Source organism: Quercus robur, chromosome 2 (genome assembly GCF_932294415.1).
Source record: "Quercus robur chromosome 2, dhQueRobu3.1, whole genome shotgun sequence".
Classification (NCBI taxonomy): Eukaryota; Viridiplantae; Streptophyta; class Magnoliopsida; order Fagales; family Fagaceae; genus Quercus; species Quercus robur.
In genome coordinates, this window is record NC_065535.1 from 7,263,753 (window position 1) to 7,288,156 (window position 24,404).

A 24,404-nucleotide genomic window follows, 5' to 3' on the forward strand; every position below is an offset into this window, starting at 1 on the left:
ACGCCTTCCACCAGCAACTCCATGAAGAGTTTAAAAGATTCATTGTAATAAAAGATTTAGTGGTCGATCAAAGCAGTTAGAAAATTCTCAATTGACTGCAACTTTTAGGTCCTTTGTGGCATTTATGATCTTTAGTTTATGAGGGTGTTTGGGCTCTGCGTCTCACGTTTGCATTTTCTCAAAGCGCATTTTCTCCCTCTCTTAAAAAAATCATCACTTTATAGCAGGACCTATGTCACTTTTCGGCAAATTCCTTTATTTAGGCTTGCATTTAGTCATTTTTGCTATTTTTGCTCATTTTTCTTTTTGTTATAACTTTCAATTTAAAAGTCAAAATGTGGTCTATTCTAGGACATTTTCTCAAGTATGTAGGAGTTGATTTTTAAAATTTTCCCAAGATTTCCTTTTTTTTTTTTGGCAATTTTTCCTATTTTCTAGTCTAATTTCATTCTTAATACGAATTAAAGTTTTCTAGGGTTTCTTAAGGGTCTCATAGCCTCCTAATGATTTATTTAGCATTTATATTGTTGTTGTAGCCTCCTAGGCAATTTAGAATTTGTTAAGTAAATTTTTTTAGAATTTTCTCCTTTCTTTAGGGAGGATTTTAAGAAACCTCCTTATGGGTTCAAATGTTATAATTTCCTTGAAGTAAATGTATTTTGTTTCTTATGATTTTTTGTGTGTATCAAACTTATAATTATTAATGTCAAATGAATCCATAATATAATTAAATCAATTAGATATGATTTAGGTACTTTTTCTTACTCCTTATTCCTTATTCTAAAAAGAAAATAAAACCATTTGTATTCGTACCTCATGTACCTCAAGTTAGATAACTTGCAAATAAGCCAAGAAAACCCTTCACTTTGAGCGGTCTCTAACTATGCTCTTTTTGTCTTAAGAATAAAACCACTATTTTATATATATATATATATATATATATATAGTAAAAAGAATTAAGCCACTTGGGAAATTTGTCCAAGTTTTTTATACTAAGAAAACCCCTAAATTTTTTCCGGTCTTTGTGTAAAAAAATTCTAAAAAGACACGTAACAGAGGAAGACAGCAGTCATATGACTCATATCTCACAGTCATATATCCTTAAGATTTCGGATTTCATAGTCTTTGGTCTAATATTACGATGATTCATTAGAATAAGATAGTGTCACTAAAGGCACACATCTAGTGGTCAATTTGTGGAAGATCCAGACAGACCCTAGTGTGTGGTCTGACCCATTAGAGTTAAGAGATTTCTCACTACTCACTCACAAAGATGTTGATGTGAGGGGTCAAAATTTTGAGCTCAAACCCTTTGGTCTTGGGCTAGTCTCATACATGCATTTGAAATCTCAACCCCATCAAATGTACCAGTTGATATGACTGCCACCTCTGGATTAACAAACATCAAATCCACACCACTTGATGTGGTTATGAAACCACGCTTGCCATCAAATCTTTTTGAATAAAGTTTGCTTGTGGAATATACAGTTCACATCAAGATCTTCGGAGTATTGCAATTAGATTTGATGAAATGTTGTCTCGCTATTTTTCTAGCTACTTTCCTTTGCATAATATTTGCTGGTTTGTAGAATATGCTCACTCAGTTTGGGTTTTTTGTTTTTGTTTTTTTTTTTTGGGATAGAGATGCTCAATTTGCTTAATTATCCGTTGTAAAGCGTAGAAATTTATAGTAAGATTTCACTCTTACTTCTTAAGTGACACTGATAATTTATCCATGAATCTTCAGCAATCAAATGAATTAAAACTTGCATTGTGTATACAATCTAATCAAAGCACTCTTGGTCTAAGAGAGTGTGTTTAAAGGGCGGTAAAAAATAAAATAAAAAGAGTAGAATAGAAACAATATTTTAACAAAAAGAGATTATAAAAAAAATATTTTAACCAAAAGAACAAGTTAGTTTTATGAGTTTTATTTTTTTATTTTTTTAAAATTAAATTTTTTTTTTTTTTTAAAGCTTATTTTGAGGTTCTATACTTCTATATCAAAAACTACTTTTTTTTTTTTTTTTAATAAAATTTTTCGTACTCCTTTTAAAGAGTTCATTCAACAAATAAAGAATCAACAAAATGCACTTAAATACTGTCGCTCACATTTTTGCAAGACATGCATGCACAGTTTGTAGAGTATGAAGTGGCGTGGATAGAGCTTAGAAGACATTCTTGAATGTATGATGTATCTCACATGCTGTTCAAATTGATCTGATGTAATTCTGCTTTAATAAAATATATATACACACACAGAGACAGAGCTATTATTGGACCTAAAAATACTATTTATAAAATTTTAAAAATTAGGATTTGACCCAACAAAATTCTTCCTAACCGCCCTTGGCCCAACAAAAATTTTCCTTGCCCCCAACATAATTCTTGGCCTTGTAATGAAATAAAATTTAGCCCAAACACTACAACAAATATTTAAAATATAACCCAAATACTCCAACAAAAATTATCCACCAAGCCCATTCTTGAGTCTTTCCAAAATTGGCAAAAATGTATTTTTGGTCTCTACATTTTAGACTAATTTTCATTTTAGTTCATAGTTTTTTGGAGCGTTTATGTTGGTCTATGAAAATCGAAAATCATTACTATTTTGGTCCCTACCGTCTTCTTAGTAATGAAAATGTCTTACGTGACATACAGAGTGCACTACTGACACACTAAATGCTGACATGAATACTTTATCCATCCTAATTTGTTTGTCCTATTTGAAAAGTCAAATTTTTTAACGAAACATCATTTATTGTCTTGTCTGCCTTATAAAAATGTATAAATTTACAAAACTACCCTTAAATAAATTTATCAGCTTTAAAAAAAAAAAAAAAAAAAGTTATTCTTAATGAGGCAACTAAAAAAGTGCCCCAATTAGATTGATTTTTTAAATATTTGTTAATTTTCTTTTTAAATAGTTTTGAAAATAAAGTAGGAGTATAATAAGAACATCAGTAAATTAATTACTTTTATTTTTAGAAACATAACAATATTTTGAGACATCGCAAAATGGAATAGAGGACAAACAAACTAAGACAGAAAAAAATAATATTAAAAAATTTTAGTTCACGTTTAAAAAATATCACGTCAACATTTTAATTTTAAAAAAAATAATAAAACAAAATTCTTAACTTATGATTTTTTTCCTTCTTTCTCAAAACAAAACCTTATGATTTTTTAAAAATAAAATAAAATAAAATAATTTAAATTCTTTTTCTTATCATTATTATTAATTTTTTTTGGAAGAACGTGTTTTTCGTGTTCTTCTTCAAATAATTGGTTGCTGAAACAGTGAAACCCAGCAAATCACCGGACTCGGCCAAAAATGAAAATCAAACCGAAATGAAAGCCTTCAACAACACAGTGAAACCAAAACCAAAACAGAAGATTCGAGATTGAAGGGACTAAAGGCACTTTTCCTGCCTGCCATAAGTGGTCAAGTGTTTGATCCACTCATCACCATCATCTGCCATGACCCCACTAACCTCAAAATCAAATAAACAAACTGAGTAATGACCCAGTAGCTAAAGCCTCGTGCAACACAAGTAAAGTCTCTCTGCACCTAAACGCCACCTACCCAACAAACCTCTTACCCCAAAATCTCCTTTTTATTTTTTTATGTTTTTCACACCAGGAAGAATGAGTTTCCTATGTAAAGAGATGCTTGGACCTTGTGAACGCCATGGCAGCGATGGTGAACGGCAGTGGGTGAAGGCAAGGGATCGGGCCAGTGAGAGAGGAAAAGAGAGAGGCTGAGGTAGAGAGAGAATGTTAAGAGGAAATGGTTGGATTTGGAGATGAAATAATAAGAAACAAATGGGTCTGATATGAGATTTTGAATACGTTTATGTTTTTGCATGTTTGATCGCTAAGAAAATGCAAGAAAAAGAAAGAAAATTAATATTTTAATTTATGTGTTTTTCTTGTTTTTTGTTATAGTCTTCTAATTTAGATTTTTTCCAATTTAAATGATGACAGGGAAGCTTCAAAAAGCATTTTTAAAATGTCAATTAAAATTTGCCTTACAACTTTACACACTATATATAAACATTTATCATAAACTTAACACATTATATCCTTTTAAGAGATTAAATTTTATATAGATGTGATGTAAAATTTAAGTTTTACACTCTCCAATTCTAATCTATCATATCATTATATCAAAAATTAAAGAATATATATAACCACACTCAATCAGTTTTAAAACTCATTTGAAAATCCAACCCAATTGGGAGCTTAATGAGATGTTATTAGGTGTAGCAGGATATATTGAGTTTTTTAGTAAAAAACTGATATAACAATTTCTTATTGAATAGTGTAAAACAAGTGTTTTATATCCCATCTTTACAAAATTTAGACTCCTTTTTTAAATGATAGAATAGTCCGAATTTGGTAAGAATGGGATGTACACCACCCAATAAGAGATTGCGATATCAGTATTTTACTTAAAATTCAATACATCCTACCACACCTAATAACATCTCAATAAACTCTCAATTTGGTTAGATTTATATATATATAAATATATATATATATATATATGTATGAGTATTTGAATTTTTTTTTTTTTTTTGAGAAACTTATGAGTATTTGAATTGATTAAGTATAGTTGTATTTATTCTTAAATATATAATAAGATAATAATACGACATGTTGGGATTGGATGGGTAAAATATGGCTTTTACACCATATCTTTACAGAATTTAATCTCATGAGATAAAATATCGAGTTTTGTATATAAATACAATCAAAATAAATACTTAATTCTAGAATATATAATTCTATATATAAACACAATATTAATAAATACCTATTAATAACTATTATAATTAACCGAATTTCATATCTAGGCAAAAAATAAATAAATAAGAGAAACAGACAATGTTAAACTTTCTCGTGCATTGCATACATTACCGATTTTTTTTTTTTTTTGAGAATCACATACATTACCGATTAGTTATAGATTTGACACACGACTTTCATGACCAACATCAGCATTCTATGAAGATATCGATCTAGAAGCATTTGCATCTTTTTTTTTTGAAAATAGAAGCATTTGCATCTACTCTACTCCAATCACATGGTGAATCAGTGAAGAAAGAAAAAACATAAAATAAAAAGGAAAGTGATTGACAGATAACAAGTGAAGAAAGGAAAGAGAGAGTGGAAAGAGAGAATTAATGAGAGAGAGGGGGGGTAAATTTAAAGGGGGTGGGGGCAGGATTTTTTTTTTTTTAATAAAAAAAAATAAGGTGAGGGTAGGTAAAGTGAGAAAAAAAAGAAAGAAAATGTGAGTGGAGTGAGGTGGAATGGTGGGAAAAAAGTGGGGGAAAAATAGTTATTAAAAAAAAACCAAAAAGAAAAAAAGAGGAGAAAGTATGTCAATTATAATTTGGAGTGTCAAATGAGTGGGTTTGGAGTGAGTATAATTGAGTTAGGTACATAAAGTTTATTTATCTATTATTATCTATTTAACTAATTACTTCTAACCCAAATCCAACTCAACCTTGTTTCAAAAAAAAAAACCGAACCCAACCTAATTATTATAGGTAAACCCTAACCCACCAAATTACCTAATAATCAAAATTACCAAAATGCCCCTAAAACTAGAACATGACCAAAGTATTCTAAAATCCTTTAAAATTACCAAAATAACCCCTAATCCTAAAAAAAGACCAAATATGCTCAAAAGCCACTAAAAATTACCAAAATACACACTAAACCTAAAAAATAATTGAAATACCCTAAAACCTAAATATAATGTATGTAATGGATATTAATAAATAAAATTTTATTTTTAGGATTTTATGTAATGGATGTTAATTATAGTGTATGTTAATATTTATTTGTTCAATATATATGAGAAACCATTTTTTTTTTTTTTTGTTACTATAGTCATGCTAATAAAAGTGGTTGAATGTGATAATGCATTCTACACTTCTCCAAAGAGTTAGGCCTTTTTAAATATATATCACTGTCAGTTTTTTTAAAATATTCTCTCATTTCTCCATGTGTGTGTTAAAAATACTTAGTATTAAAAAAAAAAAAAACCACTTCTTCAAATCTTAAGTTGGTCCAAAAAAAGTTGGTACAAAAAAAACGCAGCCCTTTTTTGGCCTCTATCTCCCCTGTGAACGTGTCGTATGGGTCTCTCTCTATATTCTGATTTTTCTTTTTTTGGCTAGTTCTACTAACGTTTTGATAGAGTAAAAGTTGTTTGGCACTTTGATTATGGAAAGTAGAGTAAGTAAAGATAATTGATTTTGTGATTCAAACCACCAGTAAAGATAATTAATTTTATATTATATTATTTAAGTTTGTGCTTGATTTTTTTTTTTTTGGCTGAGATAAGTTTGTGCTAGATTAGACTTTGTCGACTGTAGTAGTATCATTATCATAGCATTAGGTGCGAATGTTTTATTGCTTAAATTTATTATAATTTGATAAAATAGTATTTTTTTTTATTGTTTGTTTAATTGATAATAATGGTATGACAAATTAAATTAAATTATTGGTATAGGCAATAATTTAAGTAAACTAGACTAGGATTTATTTTATATTATATTATTTTATTAAGTTTGTGGTTTCCAAAAAGCTAGATTAGACTTTGTGGACTATAGCAGTATCATTATCATAACATTAGTGTGAATGGTTTATTACTTAAATTTATTATAATTTGATAAAAAACTTTTTTTTAAATTTTTTTTTTTTATTGTTTGTGTAATTGATAACATGGTTTTTAGACCCGGACCGTTCATTGAACCGTAAAAGGGAGAGGTTCAAGGTTTTCAAGGTCGAACCGAGGTCGAACCGGGGTCGAACCGTGATGACGTCATAATTAATTTAATAATTATTTTAAATATATATAAAAACATTAAATTAATAAAAAATAAAAAAATTAACTAAATTAGTCTAATTTACTTTCAAGACAACCAACAGACATACACAAATGCATTCACAGACTAAGAAAAAGGCAAAGCTTAGTAAATTATTAGTTTGAAGTATCTATATATAATATATTCACCTGCATAGCCCTAGCTAGATCTCAAAAGAGTGGGCTTGCAATGAAATCTTCATCTAAGTACTTTCATGCACATGCATTACAGGTATATCCAGATTCCAGCTCAGACATGCACAAGCTACAAAGTACTATTACTGCTTCTATTACAAAAGCACAAAAAGACATTACTCTTACTAATTAACTATACTAACACAAAGGTAAAACATACATAACTAATAATTAAGTAAGCAACCATAGATAGAGTACTGCCGTACTGGTACTAGTACTGCTTCTATTACCAAAATTCACACCCCAATGTAGTCCAAACTAGCCAATGTAGTCCATAAAACTTAAAAGTACAAAGTAAAAATACATAAACAAGCCTCCAAGTTATAGTACACAACTACACATTGTTTCTTACAAAAATACATAAAACTTAGTTCTAAAAAACAATAATAAAACTTCAAACTCCAAGTCACACACTGTGTCTTACAAAAAGACATAGAAATTATCTCTAAAATACAAAATAGAACTTTAACGTTCAAACAGAATTATTATGATCATAAATCATCAATGTCATGAAAGTTATCATGCTCATCATCATTCCCTGGAAATCCAGGAGGAGGGCCAATAGGTTGTCCAAATGTTCCCAAATCAATTCCTTCAACCTCACTGCTATCATCTATAGATTCTACACACAAGTTTGAACAAAATAAAAAGAAAAATTATTATAATGTTTATATAAGTTTGAAAAAAAAATAAAAGAAAAATCACTATAGGTTATCAAATTGTTTACATATAAACTAACCTTCAATATTAAAAGAAGCCTCTACATTTGCTGGATATGCACTCTCTTCATAAATTGCATTCTCCAACTCTTCATAATTAAGATACGGGTCTTCCTCTTCCACAAATACCCAAAAATCAGTTTTGTCGATACTTGCATAATCAATGGGATCAAAATTAAGCTTTTTGTTGTAAAGCCTGCATAAAATGTCATGCTCATTATTGGAATTTGAAAATAATTAGTAACTAACAATTACATTATATAAATGACTTCTTAAAAATTAATATAATGACAAAATATAGCATTTAATTACCTATGTCTCAATCGCAAGTTATGATTAACAAATACAAGATCATTGAGCCTTTGATGCTCCAACCTATTTCTCCTCTTAGAATGTATTTGATCAAATAAACTCCAACAACGCTCACATCCAAAAGAGGCGGAAGTTTGGCTAAGGATTCTAATTGCCAATTTTTGCAAGTTTGGAGCATCAGCACCCCACAACTTCCACCATTCATCTGATTTTCATAACACAACGTAATCTAATATTAATCAACATAAACAAACAAACTTTCAATTAAATAATCACTTCAGTTATTCTAATTATAGTGACAAAACTAACTTTTAACATGAACAAAAAAACTAAGATTTGTTTATAGTACTAAAGTAAACTAATTACTTCTCACCTGGATGAGTGGTCTTGCTTGTTGACAATGCAAGATCTCTATTAAAGCTCCCAATACGGTCTCGAAAATATTGGGTTTCCCTAATTACCTTTTCTTGATCACCATCATATTTTGTCCCAATGTAGTCCAAAATAGCCATATTTACTGCTGGTTTCCGACAAAAATTCTCCTCATCATATTGAAAAGCGGGATTTAACTAATATGCAGCAGCATGAAGATCTTTACGCAAATGCTTGTCCCAACGGTTTTTTATAATTGAGGTGTATGGCTTGTACAAGTGCTTCTTCATTCGGAAGATCTTTTTGATTCCCAACCGTGCTCTATGCATGCCCTCATACACATATCCTATTGCAGGCCTTTGATCAGAATCAACAATCCGTAACAAACGAATGAGTGGCGATGAAATCTTGACAAGAACATTAATATCATCCCAACCAATATGATAGAAACTACTTCTTTTGTCTTTGACTCTCTTGCCAATCTATTGTCCACAAAGAACTTGCTAGTCACTAAGGCTTGCAAGTCATGCTTATGCACATGAAGGCTTCCAAATGAAAGGAAAGTAGTAGCAAATCTTGTTGCTCCTGCACGTACAATATCTGTCCAACCAGGTCTCTTCCTCAACCAAGCAATCAAAGCTACATGATTATAAATAAAAACTGTAACTTTGGTTGCACGATTTTTTAGTCTCTCCACATGAGACATCTCCCCATATCCTGCAACACAAGATTCAGGCAATGTGCTGTACAAGGAGACCAACTAATAGTTTTATACTTTTCACACAACAATTTACTAGCAGATACATAGTTGGAAGCATTATCAGTAACCAAGTGAACTATGTTTTTCGGACCAACCCATGTAACTACTTCATCAAACAATTTAAACAAGTTTTTGGTATTCTTCACAATATCTGAGGCATCAACTGATTTTACAAATACCATTCCCCTAGGACAATAAACAAGGAAATTAATCAATGACCTATGTCTAGTATCTGTCCAACCATCAGCCATAAGTGTACATCCAACTTTTGCCCAATGCCTACGTTATAACTCAACCAACAACTAAACTTCTTTCTTATTATCCCTCAACAAAGGGACCCGTACAGCATGATAAGATGGACCTTTGTAACCAGGACCAGCAGCAGCTATGGCATCAATCATCATTTGATAGTACACTGAATTCACTACATTAAAAAGAATGCAATTGTCATACAGAAACCTTGCAATAGCCATATCAGCTTGCCTCACCCTTTCTTTGCTTTGGAATACACTTTTAAGACCAGGTTGAGCTCCTGGAGTAGTTCTTGGAGCAAAGTAATTATCCACTAGCTTTGTACCCTTTCTTTTACCTAAAACAGGTTTTTTACGCAACCCACTACTAAATACTTCTTGAACATCATCATCTTCTTACAAATCACTATTTGTAGAAGGCACACTAAACATTTCTTCTTGACGTTGTTTCTCAGCTTTTTTCTTCAACTCAAACTCCTTCACATATTCCAACATTTGGTATCTCACATCATGAGAAACCTTTTTACACGATCCAATATCACCTTTTATCCCCGCAAGGTGTTTTTTCATCCTATTAATACCCCCACCTTTATATGTTTGCCTACAATACACACATGTAAAAGTATTCCGTCCCTTCTCATCCGACCCAAGGCTAAAATGTTCCCAAGCCGGATCAACCTTTTCCCTTACTCTTGAGCAAGATTCCACTACATTGGAATCAACTTCATGTGATGGAGTAGACCCGGTCTCTGTTTCCATTTTAATCTAAAAGACTAAACAACAGTCAAACACGCATAGACCCATCAATTTTTGAAATACAGATATTCAAAGAACCACAACTTCATACACATTAAAACACTACCAACCGTAAAAAAGAGTAAAGACACTACAAATTAAAACATAACAACAGACTCTATCCACATAAATACACCAACTAATATCAATCATTTCTATTCCAATTCATAAAATATAAATTGACATAAAAGAAAGAAGAATTAAAAAGGATAAAGCTTCCACAGATAAATCTTAGTAAGAAGAATAAACTCTATCAATTAATTCTCTCTAAATCTCAAAATCTATATTCAGAAAGTTCCCATAATGCTGTCAAAGTTTCCACAGATAAATCTCAGTAAGCTTAAATAAGATAAATCAGCGGTATGTTACATAGACAACAAAGCTACGACTCCCAAATTGAAAACAACTCACAGTAGGATACATGACAGAAAAGAAAATTTTATTGTAATTATTGATTGCTCTAAAATTAATAAATTCCCATTTTCAACAAAGAGTTAAATGTTATAGGCAACGAAGCAACAATGCAAGAACTCTACCGATAAACTATGAACTTCTAGATGTAATTATGGATTCCTCTAAAATTAACAAATTCCCTTTTTCAACAATGTTTTTAAATGCTAAAGACATCAAAGCAAGAATGCCAGAACTACAAAGACATCCTAATCTTGTGACGATACTACATTAATAGTTAGGAAGCAACTCATACTGCTAAGATTATACAATGGAAGAATAAACCTTAATCAAATTATAATTTCTGCATTACTAAGAATACAGTTTCAGACAACACGAACACAAATTTGAACAGAAACATTTCTCATTAGTAAAATTGTGATCACAAACTCACCCAGATTTGGCTTTCAAGCCCCACAGTAACATAAACCCCCACTTTCAAAAACAAAAAATCCCAGAATTTCTCATTTCTCATTAATCAAAGAATTATCCAATTTTATGAATGAAAAATAAAATGTAGTAATGGAATTAAAGAAGAAGAAAATGGAAATGACCTCTTCAATGGCCTTTTCTCGAGCGATGACCGTGCGATCTTGGCTGAGCTGCAATCTGGGCTGAGCTGCGACGTTGACGACAAAGAGAGGCAGAGATGAGAGAGTGATTGAGAGAGTGGGCTGAGCTGAGCTGCGACGGCGACGTCGACAACAGAGAGAGGCAGAGGCGAGAGAGTGATTGAGAGAGTGGGCTGAGTTGAGCGCGACGGCGACGTCGACGACGGAGAGAGGCAGATACGAGAGAGTGATTGAGAGTGGGTTGCGCTGAGCTGCGACGGCGACGTCGACGACAGAGAAAGGCAGAGACGAGAGAGTGATTGAGAGAGTGGGCTGAGCTGAGCGCGACGGCGACGTCGACGACAGAGGGAGGCAGACTGGCAGAGACGAGAGAGTGATTGAGAGAGTGAGGAAGAGGCAGAAACGAATGAGAGGGTTTCGTTTAAGGGTAAAGGGATTGCGGGTTATTCAATCAGGATTCAGAAAGCCCAAACGACGCCGTATTAGGGAAAAAAAAAAAGGGACGAAACGGCACTGTTTTGAGACAAAACAAGGTAGCCCGTTTGAACCGTCCGAACCATTCACGGTTCACAGAATCGGACGGTTCCATGCTTTTTTCGCATGGAATGGTTCTTCACCTTAAATGGACCGTAGATGTGAACGGTTCGAGGGTTTTACGGTCCAACCGTACGGTCCGGTCCGGGTCTAAGTTCCATGATTGATAATAGTGGCTTGAAGAATTAAATTAAATTATGGTTATAGACTTATTTATTAGATCGAATTGAGTAATTGAAATTATATAATTTAATACAAAATTTCAAATTGTGAATAATTTATGGAAAAACCATCTATAATATTCAAGTTTGGTAAAAAGATAAAAATTAGTTCTAAAAAGATATTGTTAAGGAATTTAGTTAAAAAAAATTTATAAATAATTTTAATGCTATGAAAGAATGTAGGACACACATTTGTTGAGTTAATTAAAGTTAAATTGTTAAATAAAGTATTGTTTTAGTCATTCTTATTTTATTTTATTTTTTTTTTAACTTAGAGAACTTTATTTTATTTACTATGGCCAGTTTTAGGAAAACTCTGCCACTAACTGCCTTGCCATGTGGGATTGGGTGGGGATGGTTTTATATTACACGTGTAAGATAAAACCATCCCTAATCCTATCGTTCTAGAATAACTCATTAAAAATGTATTCTTTTTTTGGTTAATTAACTCATTAAACATGTGTAATGTATTCTTTTTTATTTTTTGGTTAATTAATTAACTCATTAAACATGTGTGTTTTTTTTTTTTTTTTGGTTAATTAACTTTGTTAAATATGTGTGTAAAAGGTTCATTTGATTCAACAAGAGGTATCCTATAGAAAAGTCCCTTAAACCTTAGCCAAAAATGGATTTTCTTCCACCTTCCCTAAGCTCTGCCACTATAGCTGGATTTATTGCCATAATAATTTTCTCTCACTATCTTCTTAAGAGGTCTAGAGTTAGCTTAGCCAAAACAGCACCTAATGCTCCAGGTGCATGGCCTATAATTGGTCACCTCCGTCTGTTACTGGGAACCCAACCTCCCCACATTACTTTGGGAGCCATGGCTGATAAATACGGAGCACTTTTTACTATCAAGCTTGGATCGCACCCTGCTTTGGTGTTGAGCAATTCGGAGATGGCAAAGGAGTGCTTCACAACTAACGACTTGGCCGTGTCCTCGCGGCCCAGACAAGTAGCCACAAAACACTTGGGCTATAATTATGCTATGTTTGGCTTTGGACCCTATGGTCCCTATTGGCGTGAATTACGTAAAATAACCACTTTAGAGCTACTTTCTAATCGTCGGCTTGAGCAGCTTTCCTACGTTAGAGTCTCCGAAGTTGAGAATGATATAAAAGCTTTATACAAACTTTGGATCAAGAAAAAGAACATGTCAGGCTTGATTTTGGTGGAGTTGAAGCAATGGTTTTGGGATTTGAATCTCAACGTGATTCTTAGGATGATTGCCGGAAAGAGGTGCTTTGGTACTATTGATGGGGTTAATGAAGAAGAGGCTCGGCGTTGCCAAAAGGCCTTGGAGGAGTTCTTTCATCTTATGGGATTGTTTGTGGTGTCCGATGCTATTCCTTTTCTTGGGTGGTTAGATTTGGGTGGACATGAAAAGGCCATGAAGAAAACTGCAAAGGAATTGGATAGTATTCTTGGGGAATGGTTGGAAGAGCACAAGCGAAGGAGAGCTTCATCTGAGGCAAAAGGGGAGCAAGATTTCATGGACATAATGCTTTCTATCCTTGATGGCAAAGAGCGTGAAGGTTATGATGCTGATACAATCAACAAAGCCACATGTTTGGTACGTTCTCCCTTTTCATTTCTTCATGGAGCTTTGCTTAAGGGGCCATGCTTGAACATGAGTTCGAAGTAAGGCAGCCTTCAAAAGCAAAGGCATGTGTGTTATTGCATTTAAAAAAAAAGTTTTAAATGTTTAAATATTAAAAATTGTTGTTAAAATATATATATATATATATATTTTTTTTTTTGGTAGACAATTTTTTTAAGAGGATTTGAATTACGTTATTCAAAAAATATTGTTTAAACACTGATTTTAAAAAGCTCTTCACACACAGTAACATTTTTGTAAATAAGTTAAAATTATGGGACCCACTGATTTAACAAATATTAATTGAATCTCTCTCTTTCACGTTTTCTCTTCATCTCTCTCTCCAATTCGTCATCCTCTGACTCTCGCAGAGGAACAAAAACTCAAAAACTGTCAAGATCATTGTAGCAAAAGAAAAGAAAAAAGAAAAACTGCCAACCCAAAAAAAAAAAAAAAAACACCAAACCCGTGGGGCTCTCTCTCATTCTCATGTAGGTACTAGTTTTGGTTGAGGGTGGGTTTGGATCCATGTTTGAGTTTTTTTTTTTTTTTTTTTTTTTTTTTTTTTTTTTTTTTTTTTTTTTTTTTTTTTTTTTCTACACGCGTTTCAGGGGACAAGTGCAACAGTGGAGTACTGTTCAGTACTGTTTGGCCGTGTTTTTTTGACATTTCTGTCCATGGACCCGTGCACTGTTCATGAACCTACAAATTTCATTTTTTATCAATTTTTTCATTAAAAAGGTCTCACAGTACTATTCACACATTTAAAAATTATTTTGCTACAGTGTTTTCAGTTTTCAGTTTTCAGTTTCAGCAAAATAAGTTCTATCCAAACAAACCCTGAATGATTTGGGTGTAATTTTATGACTTGCAAAATAGGCCTTTGGGAATGGTGGAAAGAAAAGGAAGAAGAAGATGGGAAGAAAATGAAAAGGAGATGAGAAGAAGACGTGGGAAAAAGAGGAAGAAGAGGAAGTGTTCGGAATGTGTGTGGTTGTGGGAATGGCTGTGCCGTGAACAAAAAATTAAAAGTACTGTTATTGTCAGGAAAAGTAGAAACTTTACCACTTTTTTCAATATTTAAAAAAAGGGGAAATTACACTTTATCACCCTAAACTATACCTCAGATTACACTTTGCATCCTAAACTTTTCGGATGCATATTTTGCACCCTAAATTATGACATCTGTTACACTTTGCACCTTGGACTTAAATTTTCTGTTATATTGGACGGAAATCTCAACCTCATGAGTTTGCATGTGACTCTTGCTTAAGTGAAACATGGGTCAAAGACCCAAATGCCCTTCTTCCAACCCAACAACAAGCCACTTTCTCTCTCTAAACTCTTCCACTGTTTTTGGCCACACACAGTTACAGCCACCAATTTACGGGCATGAGATCCGCAATCAGAACCCACACATTGTTGGCCGTCTCACAATCAAAAACCAGATCAAAAACACAAATTCATAGGGATACAAAATCATAAACACAAATTCGGACCAACCCACACAAGATCCACAAACACAAACCTCATTCAATCTATCACCAAGATCTGACGTGAAAGTGAGAGAGAGAGAGGAGCTAAATCATACACAACCAAAACCCAAACCGAATCTGAATCGGGAACCAAAAAAAACCCAAATCGGAGAGAGAGAGAGAGAGGAGCTAATCATACACAACCAAAACCCAACCCAGATTTGAATTGGGACCTAAACAATCCTAAATCAGATATGAATTGCAACCAAAACAAAACCTAAATCGGAGCTAGCCACCATCACCCACTACCATATGCGACCCAGCCACCGTACCACCCTCAAAGTCCGCTGATCTATGCATGCAAAAGACCCAAAACACCAAGTCACGTGTGAGAGAGCGGGACTGTCTGAGACCGTGATCTGTGTAAAAGAGTGAGGAGGTTCTTTTGAGTTTTGACTTGGAAGAGGGCATTTAGGTATTTTGACTTGCTGTTACTTAAATAATAGTCATGTGCTAGTCACGTGATTGAGCTTTCCGTCCAATATAACAGAAAATTTAAGTCCGGGGTGCAAGTGTAACAGATGTCATAGTTTAGGGTGCAAAATGTGCATCCGAAAAGTTTAGGGTGCAAAGTGTAATTTGAGGTATAGTTTAGAATGGTAAAATGTAATTTCCCCTTAAAAAAAAAAATACATACATACACATATCAAATAAATTTTTTTGCATTATGAGTACTAAAAACATATGTTTTCACACACTTTTTAAACTATAATTTTCATATTATTTTGAACAATAATATTTGAACATCACTATCAAACAAGCTCCAAATCATGCCAAAAATAATAAGAAAAAGTAGATTTTTAAGAATTATTATTATTTATCATAATTACATTTTAAATACTTTTTTATAATTAGATTTTTAAGACTTAAATCAAATCCTATTAAGACCAAATTAAGGGTAGGTAGTCCAATGCTACCCATCCTTATATATGAATGAATGTTGGTTCACACTTCTTCAGGTATATTTCTTACACACAATATCCAATAATTTCACATTTGACGTCCACCTTTTTAAGAATATCATATTCTACTCATGATTTTGATGATGTGTACGTAGTGTATATATTAGAGTGCGAGATACGCAATGCCTTTTCTTTAAGGGGATGAGGAAGATAGAATATAAAATTACATTGGTGGTCTCTGAAGTTTATCTTGTGAGCATAATTAATCTCTTAAATTTCGAGTGAGTTTTATTAGTCCCTGAAGTTTAAAAAATGAACATTATTGGTCTTTCTGTTAACTTCCATTAGCTTTCTTACTTATATGTCTAATGTAACAATAACATGTCAACTTTTAAGTGATGGATCATATTTTTTATTAAAAAAAAAAATCACATGACCACCAACTTACAATCTGAGTTGTCAAAAAAGTTTTAACAAATTAGACTTATTCTAATTCCCAAACAACTCAAATCCCTCTCGCCAGAACCTCAACCACGGCCTCCATTGCAATACCAACAACCAAGCCATAATTGTCGCAGACCTCATTTTGAAATCAAAATCTCACTCTAGTCTCCAGAAGGGGGCAAAAAATATTGACAAATCTCAAACGTGTCAAGAAGAAAATTCTATTTAGGTGTTGACTCCAAATCTTAAATGTGTCTAGAAGAAAATTGCTTTGCTTATTTGTTTTATTTATTTTTACCAGCTATTTGTAAAGATCTAGTTAGACTCTTTCGATTATGCATGCCTATGGAATCTAGAAACATTTTAAGCTTTTGTTTTTTCTCTTCATTTGAATGATTAGTGCTTAGTTTATATAAAGAACATTGGTTATTACATATGTGTAAGTTATGGATATTAATATTTGTTATAGTTCTCATCCAAAAAAAGAAAAAAAAAAATTGTTACCACTAAAAATCATAACTCTTTTTTTTAATTAAATTTTTTTTTTATACAAATTAGAAATTCCACTTTAACCTAACTTAAGTGTATATGTGTGAATTTTTCTTCTTAAAACTTGAAATTCGGCCCTTACCTCCTTACCCCACAAGAATTTTGTACTTGTGGAGTAACCATTACGCTAAATGTGTGCGGTAGTACATTCTTAACTTTTAAGTGTTTTTGATTATCTATGAGATCTTGTAGTTATGATCAACCTTACAGTGTCTATTTTTAAAAATATTCTTTTTGATTTTAGTTATATTTTTGGTGATTTTGATAGTTGTTATTAGTTTGTATAGCTTAAAATAAATATAAATTATGATTAATAAAATTGATTTAAATATATAGTAATTAAATTTCAAATATTGATCATATCTATAATTTATAATCTATAATATTCATATAAAGTTGATGACATTAAACTTTTAGTTAATCTCATAATATTGTGTCATGTAAGCTTTGAGATCTCATAAATTTTTACTTGTCATTATTCTCATACATAGTATATTATATGTTCTTTAAATAGTAAAATATATATCTGCATACACAAACATAATTTAATAAATGTCTATTAATAATTATTATATTTATCAAATTTCATAATATATTTTTAAAATTGTATTATATTAATTTTTCTTGTGCATTGCACGAGTTACTAACAAGTGATAGCATAATTTCTCAAAAATTGTTTTGTTGTATGGTAATTAGTACGTACTATTGTGTATCCACTTCCTAATTGCATGGGTCCTTGCTTCATAGCAATCATGATCTCACAAGTTAAGCTAAAAAAACACAAGATTGTTTGGTGTCATGTGTCCATGTATGCGTCCTTGCTTCATAGCTTCATGATCTCAGAAGTTAAGCTATAAAATACAAGATGCCAAGATTGTTTGCTTCAGAGCCTCATTCTAACCCCAAAAATAAACCAAAATGTACCTTGCAGATTATGATTGTAGGAGGCAGTGACACTACCACAATTACCCTAACTTGGGCAATAGCGCTACTACTAAACAACCGCCATGTGTTGAAGATTGCACAAGATGAGCTTGATGTCCAAGTGGGAAAGGAAAGAATTGTAAACGAATCAGACCTTAGTAAGCTAGTCTATCTCCAAGCCATAGTTAAAGAGACATTACGTTTGTATCCCGCAGGTCGATTATCAGCACCACGTGTATTTTCTGAGAATTGCATTATAGGTGGATACCATGTTCCAAAAGGAACTCGATTAATCACAAACCTTTGGAAAATCCAAACAGATCCACGCATATGGCTAGACCCATTAGAGTTCAAGCCCGAAAGATTTCTCACCACCCACAAGAATGTTGATGTTAGGAGTCAAAATTTCGAATTGCTCCCATTTGGAAGTGGCAGAAGAGCATGCCCTGGAATATCTTTTGCCCTTCAAATGGTTCCCTTAGCACTGGCTAGTTTTCTACACGTATATGATATCTCAATACCCTCAGATGCAAAGGTTGATATGACCGAGACAATTGGACTCACAAACCACAAAGCCACCCCACTTGAAGTTCTCATCAAACCTCGCCTACACCTTCCAAGCTTTATGGATTAAAGATTGTCTAGTAGAATTCATGTGTAGCCGTACATGTATGTCTGTGTGTTTGTTTGGCAAAGATTATTTTTGCCAACTTATTTTACTATTTAACTTATTTTTGCTACAATTTATGGGTCTCACTGTACTTTTTGGTACTATTTTTTTAGTCCATTGTACTATTTCAACAATTTTTTTTTTTTAATTTCAGTATAATAAGCAGATCCTAAACGGACCGTAAGAAATGTGGTTCGATCAAAATTTGACCTGATTTGTCTGTACTTTGTTGGTAGGTGTGCCAAATTGCAGGACACTATGAGTTATTGTTGTAAATGGAAATAACAATGCCTAATTGGAGAATATGGTTATTTCTCCACCTTCATTATGTTCAGTTAGCTTTTCTTGCTAAAACGTGTGCTATGGCATTACTGATAAGTTTAATGTTGTTGAGTGAAAATAACCTAAACCCAAATAAGAGAAATTTGCAATCATTGATCATTTTTTTTAGATATGATGGGCTAAGATTTTAATGGAGAGTGTAATTATGAAATAGACTTTACGTTCAATTTAAAAATATATCTGAGAAAAATGATGAGTAAAATTGTGAAGTTTCAAAAACTTATATGACGTAATATTACGAGAATAAATAAAAATAAAAATAATTGATTTATATATTATGTATTTGATTCACGACTTCCATGGTGAACATCACCTTTTGATGAAGATGTCGGCCTAGAAGCACTTGCACCTACTAGTACTATGTATATATGTTTTTGCAGTCTATTCCAAGTCTCCAACTATATAGATGGGGTGATTGGGATTTACCAATCAAGCATATGGTGAATTAGTGAAGAAAGAAAAATAAATAAATAAATAACGGGGAAAGAGATTGAAGAGAACCGGTGAAAAAGGAAGAAGAGAGTGGAAAGGGAGATAGAGATTGAGAATCGTTGGGATATAGAGATAGTGAAGAAAAAGGGAAGTGATAAAATTGAAGGGGGTGATGGTCTGTTGAACGTGTGATGGGGATAAAGTGAGGAAAAATAGATGGGGAAGTGGGTTGTATTGAATGGTGGGAAATAAAGTGGGGGAAAAATAATTAAAAACAAAAAAGAGTAGAAGGAAAAGTATGTCAATTATAATGTATGTAATGGATATTTCTAAATACAATTTTTTATTTTTGAGATTTTATGTAATGAATGTCAATTATAATGAATTTTTATTTTTATTTGTAAAATATATTTATAAAAAAAAATTAATTCTTTTTTGTTACTATCACTAAAAAAACTGGCCTATTGCGACAGGCCAAAACTACCGCAAAAGCCCCAAAATGGCTGCTAAAGGTCCATTTGGCCTATTGTGGCAGTTCTAACCAACAGCCTTGCGGTGCCACAATAGCTCTATTGCAGCGGTAACAAAAAACGCCGCAATAGATCGCTCATTTAGCGACGGGTATTGAGCGCCGCTATAGGGTTTATTAAACAACAAATTCTACACACCTTTTAGCGACGTTTACACCCGCCGCTATATGTGTGAGGCTTTAGCCGCTAGCGGACTATAAATGCTGCTATAGGTCTTTAATTATTTAATTATTTCATAATTATAGTCTTTCAACGGTGATTTTTGCCCACCACTATAGGTTTTTTTTTTTTTCCCGAGTTCTAAAATCACATTTATATTACAAAAAACGTGTAATAATTTTAGCTCCACTACCACAAATTTAACTAGAAAACACCACCTCAAAACTAACATTATATTAATTTGGTGGGAAGGAAATAGGGATGAAATAAAAATATACAACGGAAGGAATGACCAAAATGAATATTGCTTTGATGGAGGCAAAGCCTACCATTATATTCCAATAACTTTTTTTTCCAACTCCATTGACTCACTTTTGTCATCAATTATGGAAGAAAGAATAGAAAGAGAAAAGACAGCCCAAAATATCACCATACAACTCATTATAGAATTCTTCAATCACAAAGCCATAGTAGAAAAGAACGTCATCAGTTGTGCCTTTTAAGTTAAACAGACATCATTATAGTAATCTATATGATGCCTGATAAGCATGAAAGCAATCCTCTAAATACCCCAGTGATTTCAATAATCATACAGTAGCATATCTATTTCTCTTTAAAAATATAAATGAAATGGAATAAAAAAAACATAAATCATTCTCATAGATTTAAAAAAAAAAAAAAAAAAAATCATAAATCATTCTCATAGATCTTATGAACCGATCCATGCAATATCGAAAATGGGTCCCTTGCATAAAAATGAATCATGTAAACTAATCTAAAAATACATGTTATTACAGTATTAGTGCCACGGTACATAAAACGCAAGACTTATCTAGGATCTACTAACTTTTAGCCTTTAGGATCTACTAACTTTCTCATAATGCCACAGTATGAGAAAGCAATATATTTTAGAAATATCACAATTGTACTAACTTTTAGCTTTTTTGATCAAGCAGAAAGTACAAATTTCCAAGTTGGCATCCCATAAAGTAGACACATCTTGATTCTCAAAAAAAAAAAAAAAAAAAAGTAGACTCACCTTTTGCTCTCCTCAACATGATGCCCTGACTCCTTATTAAACTAAAAGGCAACAACAAAAAATACCATTTCCTTAATCTATATATTTTCCCACTTTAAACTACTACAGCAACCAACAAAGAAAAAACCCACATAAGAGATTGTATCATTTTTTATATTAGTACCATTTCTGGGGTTATATCTTTTGCAACAGCTCCAGGACTTACCACCACGCTTTAGAGCAAGAACTTGTCCTTGCATTGCATATCCGGCGGTACCTCCTTTTGAGCTTGCATTGTAACTGCATCATATATGAATTTCAAAGATAGAAACATAATATTGGTGACAACAATAATTCTAAAGCTGAAAATTAATAAAAGAGAAACTGTGACTAAGCATAAACTAATTAAAAAATAACATGTATTAAGCACAAAATTCAAGTATTTATTAGAAATAGACCTATAACATCACAGGAAGACCTGGGCATCACAATTTCAGTATTGGGTCTCACACAGTACTTCTTTGGATTTGGAGTCTTCACCTATATATCAAACAAACCCATATCCAAATTTTCACACAAATCAATATTACAAAAACCCAGAACACAAATAACAAAAAAAAAAAAAAAAACCCACTTCAAAAACCACAAAAGGTGTTCAAAAAATTAGAAATTTGAAAGTGAATTATGAAGTAGTATTAGTGTAGTACCTTGAAAGCCACATAGTTATCGGTCTTATTGAACATTACAGCATTCACAGTAGATTCAGACTAGCAGATGTGATAAAGAAGTAAAAAAATACTCTGTTTCCCAATCCTTTCTTTTCTTTCCCTACTTTTTCTTTGAAACCGATTTGGAAAGCAATTGTCAAAAGGTCAAAACCCAACACAATTTCTTTAGTTACCCTATTAGAGAGTCCCCATATTTCTAAAGAAGGAATGACAGAGACAAATTAATCAACAATATGTTAGAAAAATGATTAAGTGATTAAATTCAACCTTTTCTAACAACTTAAACTCTTGGAATAATTGGTAATTTATCATGGTATTAGATTTAAAAAGCATAAAATCAAATGTGTTGGCCCCATTTATTAAGGGGGAGATGGGTTCACAGTGAGGGTTAGGATAATCGGTAATCAAAATATAACCATGTTTTGTAACACAAAAATTTCAAAGGCTGAAATTATGAATGAATGGATGTCCAATGTTTACTCCAGTATCAAACTAGTGGCCCTGTTATAGATTGAAATGATATTTTGAATTCTGATTAAAACTAAATTACTACTAACCTCTTTAAAGTGGCGTCCAAGTCAGACTCTTCTTTATAGTTGAAAGCCTCGTCAAACTTGAATTTATTCTTCAGCAAATCAACCTTGAAACAGAAAAGGATAAAATAGAAAACCAAAAGAAAACCAAAAACTGCTGGTTAGTGAGGCTGCCCTCCTAAATAAGATTTAAAATTGCCAAGTGAGCAATCAGCAAGAGTGATGAATATCTTTTATGGGTTGTGGAAATCGACAAGGGTGACTTATTTCGACCTGAACACTTTTTCTTTGGCATGGTGACTTACCATATTTAGACAGTGTTCCGGACAGGTATGTTAATATTGTTAAACATATACATTTATACTTGTTATAATGTCTGTTTGCATGCTTAAAATTAAAAATCATCAATAGCAAAACAATTTTCAAATTAATAACCATATATACTTACTATATAAAAATTACAATTAAATAGTTCTGTGCTAATCTTAGGTAAAGAAAATAGAATTTCTAAAAGAAAAATGAGTTTTAGAGTTGACTAAACAAAAGCGTCCTCATTACTTTTGTGAAACATGCCAAGATTTTTTTTTTTTTTTTTTTTTTTTTTTTTTTTTTTTTTTTTTTTTTTTTTTTTTTTAACTTTTAGCAGCCTAAGGACATGGTGAATTATGTATGAAAAATTCTTACTATTTATTGGGGAAAAAAATTGAAGTTAGATTACAATGGTTCACTAGTATTTTGAACACTTAAATATTTATTTAATCAAACCCAATAATGCCAACTCATTAGAGAAGAGTGTTGTCCATTTAGGAATTAAGAAGTCTATGAACAGTAGAAATGCTTTGGATGGAATGCAGATTATTTGAAAGACACAACCAATTAGTGATATTAGTGATAGTAACATGAGACGACTACATCTCTTTCTAGGATTCTCGGTCCCTGCCATGATTTACTCATTCATATGAGTACTATTCTATTTGCCTATAGTACCTTTTCAAGTAGAATAATTAAAAATTGCAGTGAAGAAAGAAAATGCAAGAACCACTCTACCTTATCATTAGTTCATAGTAAATCCGCTTCAACTCCAATAGAGATGGTATATCAGCAGGAGCCTCTTCAACAAGATTGTCACCTTATCGGGATCGAGTGTTGCTTCGGCGATCGGATCTTCGCAAATGGAGGACTTGGAGTGGATCGGTTTCTTTCGCTTGTGTTTCCATTTCTTGCGAATGGGATTGGGCTTGGGCTTGGGCTTGGATTGGACAACGACGCCGTTTTGGATTGGATCTAAGTTTGAGCGGTAGAAGTATAAGGATTCGTCTTATTCGAAAGACATGTTTTTGCTCAGAATCTCGAAAGACAATTTTCTATCGTCGGATCTTAGCGCCATGGCCACCGAGAAACAAAAAGAAAAAACAATTATTATTGAATTAAAAAAGAGGATTGAGAAGAATTAAGATTTTGTGTACATGAGAATCAAAATATGGAAGATTTTGTGAAATTTTGGTATGAACGCGGAAGTTAGGGAATTTGGAGCTGTCTACTAGGACTATTGGGAGACCCAAAGAAATGAGTGAAGAGGGAGAGAGGGGATGGGTAGGGGTGTGCGCGGGTCGGATTGGGCAGATAAAGGTCAATATTTCTATCCAATCCGTCATTAGCGGTTTGGGAAAATTCCAATCCACCACCAACCCATCCGGCGGATTGGTTACAAATTTTGGCGGTTTCCACTCAGTAGGTTAGGCGGGTTAGGCGGGTTGGCATTAACAATGTTTTTTTTTTATTTTTTTTTATTTTTTATTTTTTAATTATCACAAACTACAATTTGTTATTGATAATCTCAAAATATAACTAATGCACATAAAAAACTAAAGGTAGATTTCATTGAATAATCTCAATTCCAACACAAACATAGAGTCAATGAAAAAAAGATATATCATCTCTAACAAAAGTAGGCTCTGCCTTACAACTTAGGAA

General features: G+C 32.5%; 1 protein-coding gene, 1 long non-coding RNA gene and 1 pseudogene across 2 annotated transcripts; 1 reads left to right on the forward strand and 2 right to left on the reverse strand.

The window, feature by feature from the left end:
* Positions 1–7,569: 7,569 nt before the first annotated feature.
* On the reverse strand, positions 7,570–8,884 carry LOC126694137 (uncharacterized). Its single transcript, XM_050390222.1, has 4 exons — positions 8,483–8,884; positions 8,110–8,314; positions 7,818–7,993; positions 7,570–7,700 (listed from the first exon to the last, which is right to left on the reverse strand). The coding sequence occupies exons 1-4, from the start codon at positions 8,619–8,621 to the stop codon at positions 7,570–7,572; spliced, it is 651 nt and encodes a 216-aa protein (XP_050246179.1). The 5' UTR covers positions 8,622–8,884.
* Positions 8,885–12,689: 3,805 nt separating this feature from the next.
* LOC126712132 (cytochrome P450 CYP82D47-like) lies at positions 12,690–18,663 on the forward strand (annotated as a pseudogene).
* Positions 18,664–20,831: 2,168 nt separating this feature from the next.
* On the reverse strand, positions 20,832–24,016 carry LOC126712133 (uncharacterized). Its single transcript, XR_007651048.1, has 4 exons — positions 23,478–24,016; positions 22,455–22,537; positions 21,628–21,709; positions 20,832–21,469 (listed from the first exon to the last, which is right to left on the reverse strand). It is a non-coding gene; the product is annotated as an uncharacterized LOC126712133 (long non-coding RNA).
* Positions 24,017–24,404: the final 388 nt, after the last annotated feature.